The sequence below is a fragment of the Panthera leo genome, chromosome C1, assembly GCF_018350215.1.
Source record: "Panthera leo isolate Ple1 chromosome C1, P.leo_Ple1_pat1.1, whole genome shotgun sequence".
Taxonomy (NCBI): domain Eukaryota; kingdom Metazoa; phylum Chordata; class Mammalia; order Carnivora; family Felidae; genus Panthera; species Panthera leo.
The window spans coordinates 219,867,790-219,883,777 of record NC_056686.1 but is presented as its reverse complement, the minus strand read 5'-3'; the positions used below and the strand labels follow the sequence as shown (position 1 = coordinate 219,883,777).

Below are 15,988 nucleotides of genomic sequence, written 5' to 3'. Positions count from 1 at the left end.
CTGGCGCTCCGCAAGCACTCAGTGCTACGCTCGGTGGCGCCACTTCAGCGGAGGCAGAACCAATCCCGGCGGTCATTCCACTTACCCAGAATTCCTGCAGCTCTGTCAGATGGCTGACGTTTTCAATCTTTTTGATTCTGTTTGATGCAATGTCCAACATCGTGAGTTTGTTCTAAAATAAGGAAATAAGATTGTTCCTGGATTACCTCAGTTCAATAATGACCGTGTGACCACACACATGCCGTCGGGCGCCGTGCTCACGGCCGTGGGGCGAGCCACCCTCCCTACCCTCAAGGAACAGGAGCAGGCTATCAGGACGGGGTCACCCGCCACCCCCTGCGGCCCACCCGTGCTACTCGCACACAGACCCTCACCACCACCTCGGCAGCACCCCCGTTAACACTGGCATCTGACAGTCTCCACCACAGGCTCCCAGATCCCCGTCTACAAGGATCGGTGTCCCAGTGGGCTGTGTAGTCCTAGGAAGGGCAGAGTGACACCTCCCTAGAAGCAGGGGAGGCCTGGGGCTCTGGGAGGCCGCATGGGGGCATCTGGTGTGGGCCCCGAAGAAGGGGTAACCACTGTAGCAACACTTATTTAGTTTCTGTTGAGGACACGCACGATATATCAAAAGGAATCCTCAGAATAGTATTTTTGTTTTCAACAACATCTGCTTTAGCGTGTACCCCACAATCCCCTATCCTAAGAATGCCCAGCAGATACGGTTTTTCTAATGCATATGAGCTAAGCCTGAGTAACATTTTTTTAAAGTTCAGGGTTTAAAGATTTAACAGAGTTGAATAACATTGTAGTAAAAACGAAGTCTGTTAAAGCTCCCGCCGCTTGCTGAAGTATGTTGAATCAAACCAGTTGGCGAAGTTTTTCTAAAATCAAAAAGGAAACATTTAGAAGTTGGTTCACAGCCGCCCAAAGAAGTCCATTCCCTTCTCGTCTGCCCATTTCTCACTGTGGATTCCTTCCTACATTTTCTACTGTATTCATGGGATTCCGAGTCCTGGTCCTCCCAAGTTTTAAGGGAAGGTTAAAAAGCGTCTCAATAAAAGAAAAAGAAATCCACGAACACACACAGAAGCCCCCAGCCAGCGGCGGTGCTGACTCAGAAGCGCTCTGGTCCTGGTCTCGGGTTCCTCGAGGGCCCGCCACCCATCCCGCACCCACGTCACCCCGTAAGAGCACTGGCCAGTCAGTTTCCAGGAAGCTACATGGTGCCACGTCAGGTCACATGCAAGCTGGGCACGGGCACGCAGATGAGCAGCTCCTCTGAGTAGCTTGTGTTGGGCACGTCGTGTGTGCTCAGACTGCCACGCGACTGCAGTGTGCCAGGAGGCTCCTGCCTATGGGAGCTGGGGGGCGGTTGGTGGGACCGCAGCAAGCGGGGACTTAGGAGAACTCGGCAGAAGAGGGCCGGGTCCTCCACGGCGGTGGTCTCTGGCTCTCTGACCCCATCCTGCAGTGCTCGGTGTCACGGGGTGCACACGAGGAGACACACGACAGGCCGATGACGGCATGGGCCCCGTCCAAGGCCGTAGCACCAGGGGCATCACGGTGCACAGCACTGGCGCAGGGACTCAGCTATGTGCTCGACACTGTCTTGTTTTTTCTGGGGAGCCGGACAGTGTTTTGAAAGCTCATCTAAAAGCAAACCGGTGAGAGCTACTTAAAAAAATAAAAAAATAAAGAGAGGAACCGGGCAGGGTGGGAGCGAGCACAGCACATGGGGCCACACACAGTGCCGCGGTCACAGCGCCAGAGAGCAGCGGGTGCGAGGTCGCCAGCGCCCGAAAACCCAGCGCTCAGGAGCAGACACAGAGGTCGGGGAGCGCCCGAATGCTGGGCAAGGCGTCTGTGGTGCTGGGACGGGGGATTTGCCATTTGGGAAAAACATACACTCAATTCTTCACTTCCCACAACAAAAATAACTTCCAGATAAACTGAGAGAGAAAATACAGACGAGTATTTGATCTCCAACTGAACGAAGCCCGAGCAGACTGTCATACTGGACCTTGATAAATATTCTAATTACATAATTACCTTCAAAACCACAACCGTTTTTGTTTTTTTTTCTGTTTTGTTGCAGAGGCCCAAGAATGATCTGGAGTTCAACCCTGACCACGGTGCCCACTCCCGCTGGTAAAATTCTAAGCTCTAGCTTCTCTCCTGCTGGCCCAGGGACCTGCTCCTCTGTCGGCCCTGTTGTAGACACACTTCCCCCACCCTGGGGAGACCTGGGAGTTGGGGAGACCCTCAGCTCTCCACGATCGCGGGCCCCGCAGGCTGGTCATCGCACGGGGTCGGCACACCCTGCCAGCTCTGACGCCATGGCCTCCGCACACAGTCCCGCGTCTCGGAACCGGGCCTCCAGCCACCGCCCTGCGCTGCCTGAGTGTACACCCGTCTACACGCCAGGTTGGTCAACTCTGAATTTGACTGCGAGGCGGAGGAAGACAACTAAACTTACCAGAGGCCCATTCTGCCTTGTCTAAAATTTGGTAAAAGGAGATTCAGAATGTGGTTTTCCCTCTAAAACGTTACTAACGGTGACCAGGCCCAGGGGCCGAGGCCAACGGAGCCTTTACTAAGATTGAAACGCTGTGTTTACGGTAACAAAAGTGACCAATATGGTTACCTTTGCTAAAAATAAAACAGAAAAAAAAAAAGCTCAGTAAAACTGAATGAGAAAAAGTATTTTATTTGTCTTGAGTATCGCAGTGAGGAAAAGCAGGCTTGCCCGCAGGCAGCTGAAAGGGGCCGGGGCCAGCGCTGGCCCGCCTCCCCGCTCAGCGCATCTAAGGCTGTCCTGTGCTGAGTGAGAACGGGGCCGTCCGTGGGAGGCGGACAGGCCCTCCCTAGCCTCACGAGGGCTGGTGAAAAGCAGGGAGGAGCAGGAAACGCGCAGGAGCTCAGCTCAGAGCAGCTGAGACCTGGAGGCCCCCGTGGCCCCCGTGGCCCCCGAGTGCCGAAAGGCTGCTGCCACGGAGTGCGGCGGCCAGAATGGAGGGGGGGAGACGGCAGCCGGCACCTGCCAGCCCTCTGCAGCACGGGGCACCTAGGAACGCGCGGGGTCCGTGTTCCAAAATTCTTCCCAAATGGCTGCGGTGCCGCTGGTGACCGTATGGTGCGCACGGCATGCAGCAACAGCTCCGTGCTCCCCCAAGGGGAGGGGGAGCACTGTGTGTGTTTTATGCACGTGCTAGTGTGAAGACGGGGCTCTCTGTTTTCAGACTTGGGAAGGTCTCTACCACGAGCCCCTCGAGGCAGCGAGTCTTCTTCCGACCAGGCCTAGGCTGGCGGCTGCCCGGTCCCCATGCCCATACCGCCCCGGACCAGCGGATGTCTTACATTGTTCTCCAGGCCCTCGATGACCTCGATGCCATTGTGGCTCAGGTACAGCTCTCGAAGGTTCACCAGGCTCTGCAGACCTTCCATCTTGGTCAGCCGGTTGCTCTGTGACAGGAAGAGCAACAACCATCAGGATAGCACGGAGGGTATGGAAAAAACGGCTTTTAGGAAAGGAGGGCTCTCCTCTTGAGGAGCTGACACTTTAAGCGCGCTGGGTGGGAACTCACATAGAGAAAGAGATCAACATTTCGAGGCTGTTGCACTGGCTAGAATGCGTGTGTGAAGGCCGGGGGCTTTTAGGCGAGGAATTCACTCTTTTAGGTGTGCCCGGGGAAGGCCTACCCCAGTTAATTCAGTAATTCAAAAATGTCAAATATACTGAATGCTGTAAAATAAATCACTTATCATTTCTTTCAGGACATACTGTAACTCAAATTCAAGTACAAGGCCCTCTTTTTTTAAGAGTCTGCAGAATGTCTGCTTCACAAAAGGCACAGGTGGTTTTGGCGGACCTGCCGCAGCCAGAATGCCCTCCTGCACCTCACCTCGAGGGTCCGGTTCCACTCATTCGCTTCCAGCAGAAGAGGCGGCCTGAACCTGAACCTGGGCGTGCTTGCCAGTCCCTCCCAGGGCTGTGCTCTCTGTGTGGGTGTGCAAGGAGTGCTCCCACCACTGAGCCCGACACTCCAGGAGGCTTGAGAGCATGCACACGCAGCCTTCTCAAGAAGCCCCCTTGGCTAGAGACCGCCCAGGGAGGGAACTTTTAGCTGTGTGTGCATATAACACACACGTACGTCTAAGTCTCTGAAACCTAACATTTCGGTTGCTCACTGGTGGTAAAAGTAGCGTCGATCCCGGACGCGGTGGCAGACAAAGGTGAAGGCTGTTCGGCAGCGGTGCGCCGGCCGGGGCTTGGCCAGATGGGAGCAAAGGTGGGTCAGTACCTGCATACTGAGGACCGTCAGGTTGGTAAGTGCGTCCAGGTTCTGAAGTTTAGTGATCTTGTTCTTCCCCAAAAACAAACTCTCCAAACTGGTTAACGTGTCAATATTTTCAATTGCCTACGAAAAAGACAGAGAAGCAGTTAGCACTGTGTGGCTGACCAGCGAGACTGGAGAGGGAAAGGTGCCGGGCGAGGAGATACAGCTATCTGGACTTGAGCCCTGGGACGGGGTCAATTTACTTATCCACTCGGGAAATTCTCCCATGAAGTCTCACTTGAAAGTACAGAATGCGAAAAGGTGGCTAGTCCAAGGCCTTGTCTCCTGGGTGCCCCCCACCCCCAGAGCTCAAGGTCAGGGGACACAGTTTGAAACCCACAGACGAGGACATTTCTCAAGTCCCTCTCAGTGCTGAAGTTGAGTCGATACGTTATTGTCATCCCACGTAGGGTTCCTTACGATGCATTCCAAGAGCTTAGGTCTCCCCAGAAGCAGCTCTGACCTTGGGATGCCAACCAGGATTCCTGAGAGCAGGAGCCTCTGTTCCATGGCTTTCTGTCCCCTACCTCAGTTTCCACAACCCTCCCCCCTTGCCAGCATGCTGTGCTCCTCTATTCACTGTAAATTCCAGGGCCCTGCGGAGAGCAGGCATAGCAAGCACTGACTGCCTGGACCGGTTTCCCTCCTCCTGAGTTCACTGCCAGCTTTTTCCTTAGACACTGAATGAGCAGTGGGTGCAGACCTCATCCCCCCTTGCACCTCACAGCAGGACTTGGGGGACTTAGGGGGTGCTTATGAGGGGGGAGGATCCAGGGGGATGGATCCTTAGCTGCTCCTGCCTGCACAGAGCAGGAGGATCCTGCCAGCTGCTCCTGGCTCCTGGGCCACCGTGCTGCCTACAAACATTCTACAGAGATATACCTGATAGAAGGGGCTGACGTCTGGGCCACTCTTTAGTTTTAAACATGGTGCTCTGATATGTGGGCCATGTCCCTGCTAACAACCGTCACAAGAGGCCCTCCTTGGTTTGCATCCTGCCCAGCTCTCCAGGGCCAAGTGGGATGGATCACGGTGTGCCGTAGACACAAAGCCAGGCACAGGGCTACTCCCAACACAGAGGCAGGTGAAGAAGTGCTTGGAAACACTGGCTCTTAGTTGCTCAACAAGGCCAGCGGGAAGCCCCGGGCTCGGTAGCATGGCTTCACTGGGATGTGGGGTGAGGACTGAGGGGTCTTCTGGCTGGCAGGTACCCTCATCACGTCCTGGTGACCCTTCCCCTTCTCTGCTGGCAGCCCCCCCCCCCCCCCCCCCCCATGTCAGTCCTTCTGTGACCCCATCTGTGGCTCCCACCACGGGCAGTGCCCAGCACCCATGAGTCAGGTGGGTAAAGGACTGCTCCTATAGCACCCCAGACCGTTTTCCCAAAGCGTCTCCTGCCTGCTCTGCCCAGTGCTCCCAGAGGTCAGGGCCCGGTAAATGGCGCGATGTTAGGCTGCCATGGGGCGTGTTCCGCTGGTACGCGGCTGTCCAGGGAGGATGGGCCGGCCAAGCACCCGAAGGTGCAATGTGCCTCCTACGGCCCCCGTGTGGAGGTCAGGTCACCGCAGGCCACCACTCTGCTGTGCTTGGGGCACTGTCACCTCAGAGAGGCCCACCAAAGAACACAGCCTCAGCAACTCAAAAGCAAAGTGTTTGGGGCTGACCAGTTCACCTGGGGCAGAACGTCACAGGGACGCTTTGCTAAGGTTAGGTCGTGACCTGGATGCAGAGCAAGTGAGAGACACGCACAGAAGGGCCAGACCGAGTGGTGTGAGCGCACGCTCTTGTGAACACTGACCTGCAGTTGGCACTTTTCTCCTGGAAAATAAAACCATATGATATGAAACCCACAGCCAAACACACATCTCGAAACTGCCACCGCCAGCCGCACCCCACACCTACCCGGATGCGGTTGGACCCCAGCTCCAGCATCTGCAGCTGGTGTAAGCTGCTTATGTTCTCGATTTTACTGATTTTGTTGTTAACCAGGAAGAGCTTCTTCAGTCGTGTCAGCTTGTCGACTCCTTCAATGTTCCTCAGCAGATTAAAAGAAATATCTAGAATCCTGGGACAAGCAAAGCGTTAATTTTTTCATAAGAACAGGTGGAATAGAGCTCTGAATGCAACCAACCTAAAGGCACCGCCCCACCCGGTGGGCCAGGCACCACCCAGCGGCCCACCCCGACTCTCCAGGCGCCCCGACGGCAGCAATCGTGCCGGCCCCTAAATGGACCGGCCTGGAGTCTGCAATCAAAGGTTTAACCTGCAGGCTGGGACTGTGGGCAAGCCAACGCCACCCATGGAGACAGGCGCTGGGTGGGACCCTGTGGCAAAGGTGGCCCTCCAGGACTGAGCGTGGGGCCCAGGGCAGCTCTGGGGAGAATGGACAGACCCCTCAGCTGTCCCCTGGACTCATGACTCACTCCAACTGTGTTAGCGCCTCCAGATTCTCAATCTTCTTGATTTGGTTGTCATAAAGGTCCAGCTCTCGAAGACTCTGTAACTCCTCCAGATTTTCAATGCATTTAATTAAATTTTGACGGAGGCAGAGACTCTGAGGGATGAAAAAGGACAGGTGACATAGGCAGCAGAGAGGTCACGAGGAAGTGCCAACTGTGTTACAGGACAAACCTTCCATGGGACAGGGAATGCGGTTTTCATCCTTCTGTTGTTTTCTAGAAATGTGCCCACCTTGGAGAGGATGGGCAGATACCCAAAGGGAGGCTGGAGGCAGGCCCCGCATGGAGTGCACCTCCTCGGTGAGGGGGTCGTTGGCCAGGGATTGCACTGGCCAACCTCTGGAGGGCCTGAATTTGAACAAACTTAACTGAAATGAGTTGAGGACTACACAGGCTGGGGTGTGCTGAACGGCAGGCAGGCCCTGCCCTGGACCACTGCCAGGCATCAGGAAGAGCCCATCGGCCTCTGTAAACCCGGCCACGCTTAGGATACAAGTGCTGATGTCAGTTCTGGACAGAGGCTAGCCCCTTCTGCAGAACCGAGTCTCAGTGATGCACGTGCCTGTGTCCCTTGGGTAGGACAGGCTCCGGGGTGCGTGTGTCCCCAGGAGACAAAGGACAGAGCCCCTCATACCTTTACTTTCTTCAGCACCTCAAATCCCTCGATTTTCCCAATGCGGTAGTGGTTCAGATCAACGTCCTGAAACGAAGAAGAAATCCGGCTCAGTTGCCTGAAGACCCGTGTCCTGGACTAGGACCAAAGGAGGCCGGCCTGGCGGGCGGAGGGGCGGGCAAGGAAGGGTTGGTGAGCCTGCAGCGGACCGGCCACAGCAACATGCAGGAGCACTGTGAGACATTCCTCAGCAGTTTTACAAAACAATGAGCAGTACGTAAAGCCCCTCTCTCACCTAAAGCCCCTCTCTCACCCCGCAGCAGCCCCATGGGCAGGAGCTGTGAGCTGCCGAGGGCAGCCAGGGAGTCTGCCCTACCTGGCGGTCTCCTGCACACTGAGCTGTTGACGCTCAGTGTGTTTCAGATGCCGGGATGGCCAGGACCCCCACGACTTACAAAGTCATCACCTGACCCACCGGTGGCATTTAGGAGCCAAGGGCGTTTCGTCTGCTGCCCAGCCCTCTGGTCACACAGAAATGGGTTTCAGTCACGGGTATTAAAAACAAGGACAGAAAGAATCTGACCCAACCAAGGGGCCTCAGACGACCTCGCCTGGGGTAATCGCTTACTAAACCAGCACCTCCACAGAAGATACCCTGACGGCCAGAGTGGTCCGTCACCATGGCCCCTGAGGCTGGCTCCAACAGGTGGCATTACCTCTGCATCTCTGTCCAGGTTAATGGTTTCCATATCCACGGGCAGCTCTTGTCCTTCTGAAAAAATAAGGAAAACAGCCCATTCAGAGCCCGAATGTCAGTGGAGCTGGGACTCGGGCTGCCTGGCTCACAGAGCTGAATCAGTGCAGAGGAGACGCCAATGGGTGGCGCGGGGGCCCTGGATGGTGTGGCCGGCTTAACACAGTTCTGATAATGGTCACCATTCAAGCATTCTGACTTTCCCGAATTAGGTGACTGGCAAAAGTCTCCAAATTTCCATCTGTGCCAGTGAACTTGCCAGGGAAGGAAATGTAGTCTGAAGCTGCTTGCAGGGAGGACGGTGGCGGGGGGACGGGGGTGGGGGTGGTGGCTGCCCAGAGCTGCACAGCTGGCAGCAGCCTGCTCTTCCCTGACCTTTCCTTTCTCGTCTGTGGCCACATGTCAGACCATCTGAATATGGATCATGCTGGGCATGTCAGATGTGCTAGGACGTGCCTTTTATTGCTTTGGAAAGTGGCCTGGTATCTCTAAATGCTTGTCTGCCAAGAGGAAAACACAACAGAGCGCAGCTCAACAGACGGACCGGAGAGCCCTAACAAGGGAAACACGCTTTTCCCCCACTGGGGGCCCGGCCCAGCAGAAGGCCAGCCCACCCTGGTGCCCGAGGAGAGCCCCAAGAAGCCCTCTTCATTTCCTCTGAACTGCAGAAGCATGCGTGTCTGAAAGGATTCGATGCTTTAAAAAAGTAACAGTCGTTCTTTGATTTCATCAATTGTCTTATGATTCCCCCCATTCCCCCCCGCCCCCCGCACCCCGTCTGCTTTTATTAGGATCTGAATAAGGGCATATATTGTGACTGGATGACATTTCTCTAATGTTCCTTTCTGCTCTTGCGATTTTTGGTTGAAGAAACTGGGCCGCCTGGCTGTGACGCTCCTGTGGGAGTGTGTAACCTCCGCTCTCCCAGATCTCCCGCAAATCGGTCGTTCCCAGTGCTGTCCTGCCCGGCTCCTACCACCGCCTCTGCCCTGTGGGAGAGCTGTGCTGGCTTCTGTGGTGGCTCACGGCTGTAGCCCTCAGGCCTCCCAAGGACCAAGGCCGGAGGTCCGTCTGCTGCTCAGTCTGGCCCCTTGACTGGAGGCAGCAGAGAGGTGCACGCCACTCGGACCGGACCCAGCAGCGTAAGCACCGGCTGGCACCGGCTGAGTTCAGGTTCCTAACTGTGCCTGTTCCACAACAATCCACAACGGCCAGTTCAAAAGTATGTCGTTTACTATGGTTTGTCATTTACTAGAGTTTTTTTTTCACTTTTAGCAAAAACTCTGTAAGGAAAAAAATGTCTTTTCATTTTCTATTCTTAGCACAAATTTTAATTCTTCCCAGTAGAACTCAAACGTCTTGAACTCCTTTCAGAGTCATCCAAAACCTGAACTTCCTCCATGTCTGGATAAAAAAATCCATTCACAAATGAGCCGTGCAATCCGATCACCCTTTTTGACTTTGAACTTTTCTTTGCCAAAATTAAATCGTACAACAGCCACGTTTCCTCTATAATCTTCACCCGTGACGCCAGCTTCTACATCTATGAAGTGCTTCGCAGCTAAGCAAAATGGCGAGCTACCCTTCCACGGCACCCGGAAGCAAGAGTGTTTCCACAAGGGTTTTCTCCATAGGTGGTACTGTATAATCACGGGCATTGCAAAGGTTGTAGGTCGTAGCCCGCAGCCCGCACAGACCCCTCGGTCAAAGCGGTGGCGTGCTCCGAGGGCAGGACGAAGCAGAGCCTCGCGGTGTCCTCCGCAGGCCGAGCCCGCTTGCTGGGGGAGATGGTGCATATGTCACCTCAGCGCAGGGTGTGGCAGAGCAGAACGTGAGAAAAGACAGCAGCACAGGGGGCAAGTGGAGCCAGAGTCATTTGCTGTAACTTTAGAGGATATCAACCAACCTAGGAACGAAGTGAAAGGAGTTGGGCAAAACCAAGAGAAATAGCCAAATTACCCCTCAGCCCAAGGCAGCACAAATGCAGTGTCCATGAACTCAGGAAGCTGCAATGAAGGCAGGTGTCCAGGCCACCCAGTGTCCAAAGCAGGGCGCCAGGAGAGTCCAGGGCAGGTGCAGACAATGGAGTAGGGCCCGTGGGTGGAAACCGGGCCCGGGCTCTCCTCAGGACAGGTGCTCACACAGCGTAAAATGCTTCTGTCTGTCCATCCAGCACATAGGGCAGGCCCCTCAAAACATCAGCTTCACCTCTGAAACAGTCGCCAGCCTAGAATGTTTTCCCAAATGTACCACGTATTGATCTTTTGAGGGAAAAAAAAAAAAAAAAAAAGCTAGGGAAAATAAGTGAAAGGTAACAGTCGACAGGTTTGAATTTGTTTTATTTGAACTTAGCACTTAAACAAATACAAGTGGGAGTGAGTCCTGGTTTCTCTTAAGGACTTATAAAAATGTATATTCCCAGAGCGCTTCTGATCAGCCAGCGGTCTGGAGGAAGGAACTCTGGATTTGACAAGCTGCGCTCAAGTCCAGCCCCTCTACTCTGTCACCACGAGCCCTTGGGCAGGCCAAGGGAGCAGGTCTCACCACCCAGGGAGAGAAGCCCCATGACAGGGCCCCACCGCCTCTCCGGTTCTCCACGAGCGCCAGGTGTTCAGACGCCGAGAGCAGGCGACGCTCCCACTCTCTTGGTCGTCTGTGACTCAGTTAAGACAGTAACGAAAGCTCTCATCCATCATTCCCGTGTACTTATTCCACCCACGTCACTTCCAGAATATCGACTCTGGCATTCCAAAGTAAACGTGGCTGATACTTTCGTGGTAATCTCCTTTTGCCTTAAAATTAGGTTGCCATAGTTACCAATCATCCTCACTGGCACAGAGCACAATGTTATTTTAAAAATTAGTCTCGTTTTCTTATAAATTTGTGTTTTCTTTTTATCATAAGGGTAGTACGTGACTATCAACACCTTAGAAGTCCACACATTGTATATAAATCTCGAAAACGCAGAAAGTACAAGACCCTCTCACACCTGCTGTTCGGAGACCCTCAACTGAAACTTGATGTGTTTTCTCTGTTAAGTATGTTAAAACTCACATATTACTAATATTTTTAACAATAAAATTTTAACGTGCATACTGTTTTGAAATTTGCTACTCTCACCTAATAACATACCTTGGACATCTTTCTGTCTGCTCCTATGCTCTGTCTCACTTCCTTTTTTCTTTTAATGCTTATGTAGTCTTGGGAGAGAGCGACAGGGTGCGAACAGGCGAGGGGCAGAGAGCAAGGGAGACACAGAATCCGAAGCAGGCTCCAGGCTCTGAGCTGTCAGCACAGAGCCCGACGCGGGGCTTGAACTCACGATCTGAGATCATACCAGAGCCGAAGTCAGACGCTCAACCGACTGAGCCACCCAGGCGCCCCTGTCTCACTTCTTTTCAATGTAAATCTATTTTCTAACCAAAGATCATGGTTGGTAGGGTGAAAGACCACCCATTATGGACTGAGAATTTACTTTTCTCATCTGTAAGTTAATTTTGTTGCTGTTAATCACTAAAACAATAGGAGGCTATGGAGACAGTCTCCACCTAAGACAATTTTTCAAACATCTAGGTATCTTAGGAGTCAATCCTTGCCTGGAAGTATGGTGAAGCAGGACTCAAACGACTTCTCCAAAATACTAAGAGTGCTATTCTGAAATTAGTGTACGTTACTACGATAGGAAACAAAAGCGTCATCGGCCAAAATATTTATTTCACATCTCGCTTTCCGAATACACGGTTAATCACGCGATTTTCCGATCCTGCTCCAGATGCCACGCTAGCACCAGTAACATTAGTCGTGTTTGCCTTCAGTGCAATTCCAAAGAGATGCATCCTGCCCGCGGATGCCGTCCACGAGTCAGCTCACTGAGGGAGTACCACAGAGGGCGCCCGCCCCCAGAGCACACGGCCACCAGCCCCCAGAGGGCCTCCGACGCTGCATCAGCGGAACGAGAGCTCGCCAAACGAACCCCCTCTCGCACAGCAGTCCTCCCGCCGCCCTTGCCTCCCCAACACCCACCGTGGGGTGGGTGTTGGGTGGATCCCGTGCAACACGGCCGCACCCACCCCGCCTCCCGCCCTTAGTGAGTGAAAGGCTCTTAACTCGGCCTGGTACCTTCTGGGACTTCCTCCCCCTGCTCCTCTCCGTCCTTCAGGCTGTGCTCGCTGAGGTCTGCCACTATACCGCCACTCTGCTTCTTCCCCTCTTCATCGCCAGACTCTTCAGACTCGACTCGCCTGTCAACTGAATGCACACACATCAGTAAGAATTCACAGCCACTTTATGTGACTTTCTGAAGAACACAGAATAGACTGATATCCAGTTGTAACTCAAAAAGACTTCATTCAGAATCGTTCGTTGAATTCAGTTCAACAAACATCTGTATTCCATTTCTTGGGCGCCACCTGCAGCGCACAGAGGTGGGGACGACTTGAGTGGGGGAAGGCAGAGCAGGGAGGACACAGGGGTCCGAAGATGAGTAACATACTGTTCCTGCCCTCGAGAAGACTGAAGAATTACCAGGTGTTCTGAAGGCCCTGGGTCATCTGTGACCGAACGTACTGACAGCGACGCAATGAAGTACCTCCTGCGCGGCTCACTTTCAGCCTGGACATCCGTGTACAGGGGACCGTGTGACCCTCCCACCACATACCTTCATCCACGCTCCACTATCCATTTGGCCAAGAAAACCAGCCCCGTCACAGGCCCATGTTCTGAAAGAAATCAAGACTAACTCAAATCAGACTGTGGGCGGGAGGGGGGGGGGGCTGTAATGACAAAGGAGAAGACAGCCAGTAGTGCCAACTGCCCCACATAGAGGTCACTGATGCCAAACACCAGCACACAGTGATACCAGCCGAGAGTTTTGAAAGGCTGGTAAATAAATATTTTTTGAATTAATGCATAAGGCAATGACTAAGTATAGCAGACTGATAAAAATTCTTTGGGGGGACTGTCACATCATTTTCCTTTCTCCAACATTTTCCATGACCTGTCTTGGAATCTGGAAGAGCTGAAACACTAATGAATTACTGGGAGTTATCAACCATACTGAAGGCATTTTCTTTCCTGCCTACGGCTTATCCACAGAGGGGTGTGCTCTTTGAGGACAGGAGTCCTACTCCTCCTTTCTGTCTCCTCCTGGGCCTAGCAAAACAGTACCCAGGAAAGGACTGCTGGATAAAACCAAGTCCTTACTAAACCCACCTCCCAAACCTCCAAATCCATTCCTTCTTCCCCACCCTGGCAACTGCCAGGCCTCCCGACTGGTCTCTCGGTGGCTTTTCTGGCTCTGTCGAATCCATTCTGCATTGCCAGAGAATCTGATTTGATTCTAAAATCCAAATCTGATCTTTGACTCCAAGTTTCTGGAATGTTTCTGGCTCCAGCTGAGATTTCAACTTGCCCTTAGAGACATAGCGTTGGCAGGCTCTTTCCTTTTCCAGCCTCACTCTCCTCATCTGTAGAAGGCTAGTTTAGGACCCATTTACCAGAGGCGCTGTCAGGGCTAAAGTTGAAAAGGCACAAAAGCAGCAGTCAGCATGTGTGTGACACACAGTCAACACTAAGTAAACTAGTGATCACCAAGCACAGGGCACTCTGTGGTCATGGCGAAGGGAGAGCAAGTTCTACTGGGAGATGGGGTGGCGTGGCTGAGACCAGGGTGGCAGGGACCTAGCGAATGAAACCTGGGACTCTATCCTGAAGGCAGCAGAGGGTCTGGAGCATGGGACAGCAGATCAGAATATAAGGTGACTTTGGGACACTGGGAAATGGGGTGGTTCAAAGTCTTGGCAAAGGGGACGGAAGAGGTACTGAAGACTTAAGAGATATTAAGGATATAGAGTCACCAGAACTGATTAATTGGATGGCTGGGAGTGGGAGAGAGAGGATCACCTAGGTTTTGTATTTTCCTTTCACCAAGACATGGAAACAGTTGAAGAGGAAGGAGTAGACTGGGACGCGGGGAGTCGAGGAGAGCAGACAGGAAGAGGCACTTTCTTGCTTAAAGGGATCCAAGACCCTTCACCAAGGTCCACCATGACCCTCTCTTGCCACCCTCCTCCAACAGGACTGTTATTCTTGGTCAAATTTTCTTCCAGGCAGACCGCATTCTTTTCACAGCTCTTTGCCTTTGTCTTTCTCTCTCCTGAAATGATCTTTGATCTTTCCCCAACCTGGTGATTTGTAGTTATCTGTCAAGGCTCAGCTCAGAGGTGGCTTTGGCTGGGCAGCCATCGCTCCAAACAGGCCAGCTCCTCTTCGCACCCCGCCTCCCTTCTTACCTAGTAGTTTACACATCAGACAGTAGCTGCTCTTCTGGAGCTCTGACCTCATCCCCACTTCCCCTCCAAACCAGCAGAGCCCAAAGCATATAAGCACTAGGAAAACATGACTGGCTCTCCAACTGCTGTGTGTATATAACTATATGCACACACAATATGCATGTGATTTTTTTCAACAAAGCTAAAGAGTTGAATTTAGTCTTTTTGGAACTAGAATAGTTTTTAAACCAGGCATCCCCTCTGCAGAACTCAACCTCTCGGCTCCTTGCCACCCGTTCCCCACAACACATTTGCTTAACAGAGGACTCTTCTCCACCTCCACCACGTTCACCTACGAGCCGACTGGGGCAGGTCCCATGGGGCCGTGCGCCTTACTTTTCCAGGTAGCTGCCCAAGGGACCGACCCCGTGGGCCAGGCTCAGAGAGAGGTTCGGTACGAGGCTCCCGCCAGCTGGTGGACGCCGGGGCTGTCGAACCACCGCGTCGTCAGTCCCCACCCACTCTACTGCGCCGCCGCTCTCCCCTCCCACCGGCCGTGGGTCCGGCGCCTCCTGGCCGCCAGCGCCTTCCTGACTGCCGCAGTCTCGGCCCGGGGTCCCGGGGTCCCGGGCCGCCCCTACCCCGCGGAGCCGGCTGGCAGCTGTCAGGGCGCGCGGCGGGGCCCAGGCCACGGCTAGAGGCGGGAAGTCCCGTTTTTCTCAGGCAGGACCGGCGCGGGCCGCTGCCTCCCCGCCCGCGGGGCCCTTGGGCCGCCGCCCCACGAAGCCACTCACCCTCCATCATCTCCTGCGACTGTTGCTGGCCCGCGCCGCGTTCCGCCGCCATGTTGGCTGCTCTTCCCCTTTCCGGAATCTGTCGCCTCAGGCTCCTCAGCCAATCAGGGCTCCCGACTCAGTGCTGCTCAGCCAATGGAATCCCACCCCAGGTTTGAACCCCCCGACGCGCCTGCGCAGCCTCCGCGCCTCATGGGAGTTGTAGTCCACTGGCGAGGCCATGCGGGCCTCAGCCCCAGGAGTAGCCAGCCTCACCTCCCAGGGACAGGTAATCTGAGAGCGCACCGGAGGCTTCTGGAGGCGAGGAGCGGGGAAGAAGACAGGGGCGGTCGGGGCCTCATGCACGGAGGCGTGGCTGCAGGCGAGCGGAGAGAAGAACCTGGGAAATGCTTGGGGCTCATCGAGGGTCTCTGCGTGGGGCTGCAAAGTGCGGGCCAGTCGAGGGCGTGCCGGCCCCTCCGGGGCTCAGAGGTTGCGTCTGTACAGTGGCCAATTTCGTCCCGATGTCGCCGCGCGGATTTAGTCCGTGTGAAGGGATGGCCTCCAGTTAACGCTCAGCGCAGGGCGCCCGCTCTCGTGCCGGAGTCGGAGCCGAGGCCAGGGGCCGGGGCCCGAGCACCGGGGGCCAGCTCCACCCGCAGGTGCGGGGACAGCCTCTCGGGGGTCCAGGACGTCGACCCAGCCCACTGTGAGCCTCAGCCTCTGTCGGTCCCTCGGTCCCTCGGGCGTGCGTGGCCCGTGAGGGATCCCCTCCGCGCC

General features: G+C 54.5%; 2 protein-coding genes and 1 pseudogene across 8 annotated transcripts in view; 1 reads left to right on the top strand and 2 right to left on the bottom strand.

Moving 5' to 3' along the window:
• The window catches only part of PPP1R7 (protein phosphatase 1 regulatory subunit 7), a 29,786-nt gene extending 13,871 nt beyond the window's left edge, over positions 1-15,915 (bottom strand). Inside the window, exons 1-9 of one of the 3 annotated variants that reach the window (XM_042950824.1) lie at positions 15,230-15,915; positions 12,274-12,414; positions 8,129-8,184; positions 7,434-7,499; positions 6,764-6,894; positions 6,243-6,405; positions 4,305-4,421; positions 3,361-3,465; positions 86-172 (exon numbers count right to left, since the gene is read on the bottom strand). In XM_042950824.1, the coding sequence (XP_042806758.1) occupies positions 86-172; positions 3,361-3,465; positions 4,305-4,421; positions 6,243-6,405; positions 6,764-6,894; positions 7,434-7,499; positions 8,129-8,184; positions 12,274-12,414; positions 15,230-15,281 (918 nt within the window). In that variant the 5' untranslated portion in view covers positions 15,282-15,915. The remainder of the gene's footprint in view (positions 1-85; positions 173-3,360; positions 3,466-4,304; positions 4,422-6,242; positions 6,406-6,763; positions 6,895-7,433; positions 7,500-8,128; positions 8,185-12,273; positions 12,415-15,229) is intronic. The other 2 variants (XM_042950822.1, XM_042950823.1) reach the window with 2 other exon arrangements.
• Positions 8,966-10,990, bottom strand: LOC122227957 (annotated as a pseudogene).
• The window catches only part of PASK (PAS domain containing serine/threonine kinase), a 42,518-nt gene continuing 41,942 nt past the window's right edge, over positions 15,413-15,988 (top strand). For all 5 annotated transcript variants that reach the window (XR_006205808.1, XR_006205809.1, XM_042950819.1 and 2 more), the window contains exon 1: positions 15,413-15,497. The gene's annotated coding sequence lies outside the window, so the exon portion shown is untranslated. The remainder of the gene's footprint in view (positions 15,498-15,988) is intronic.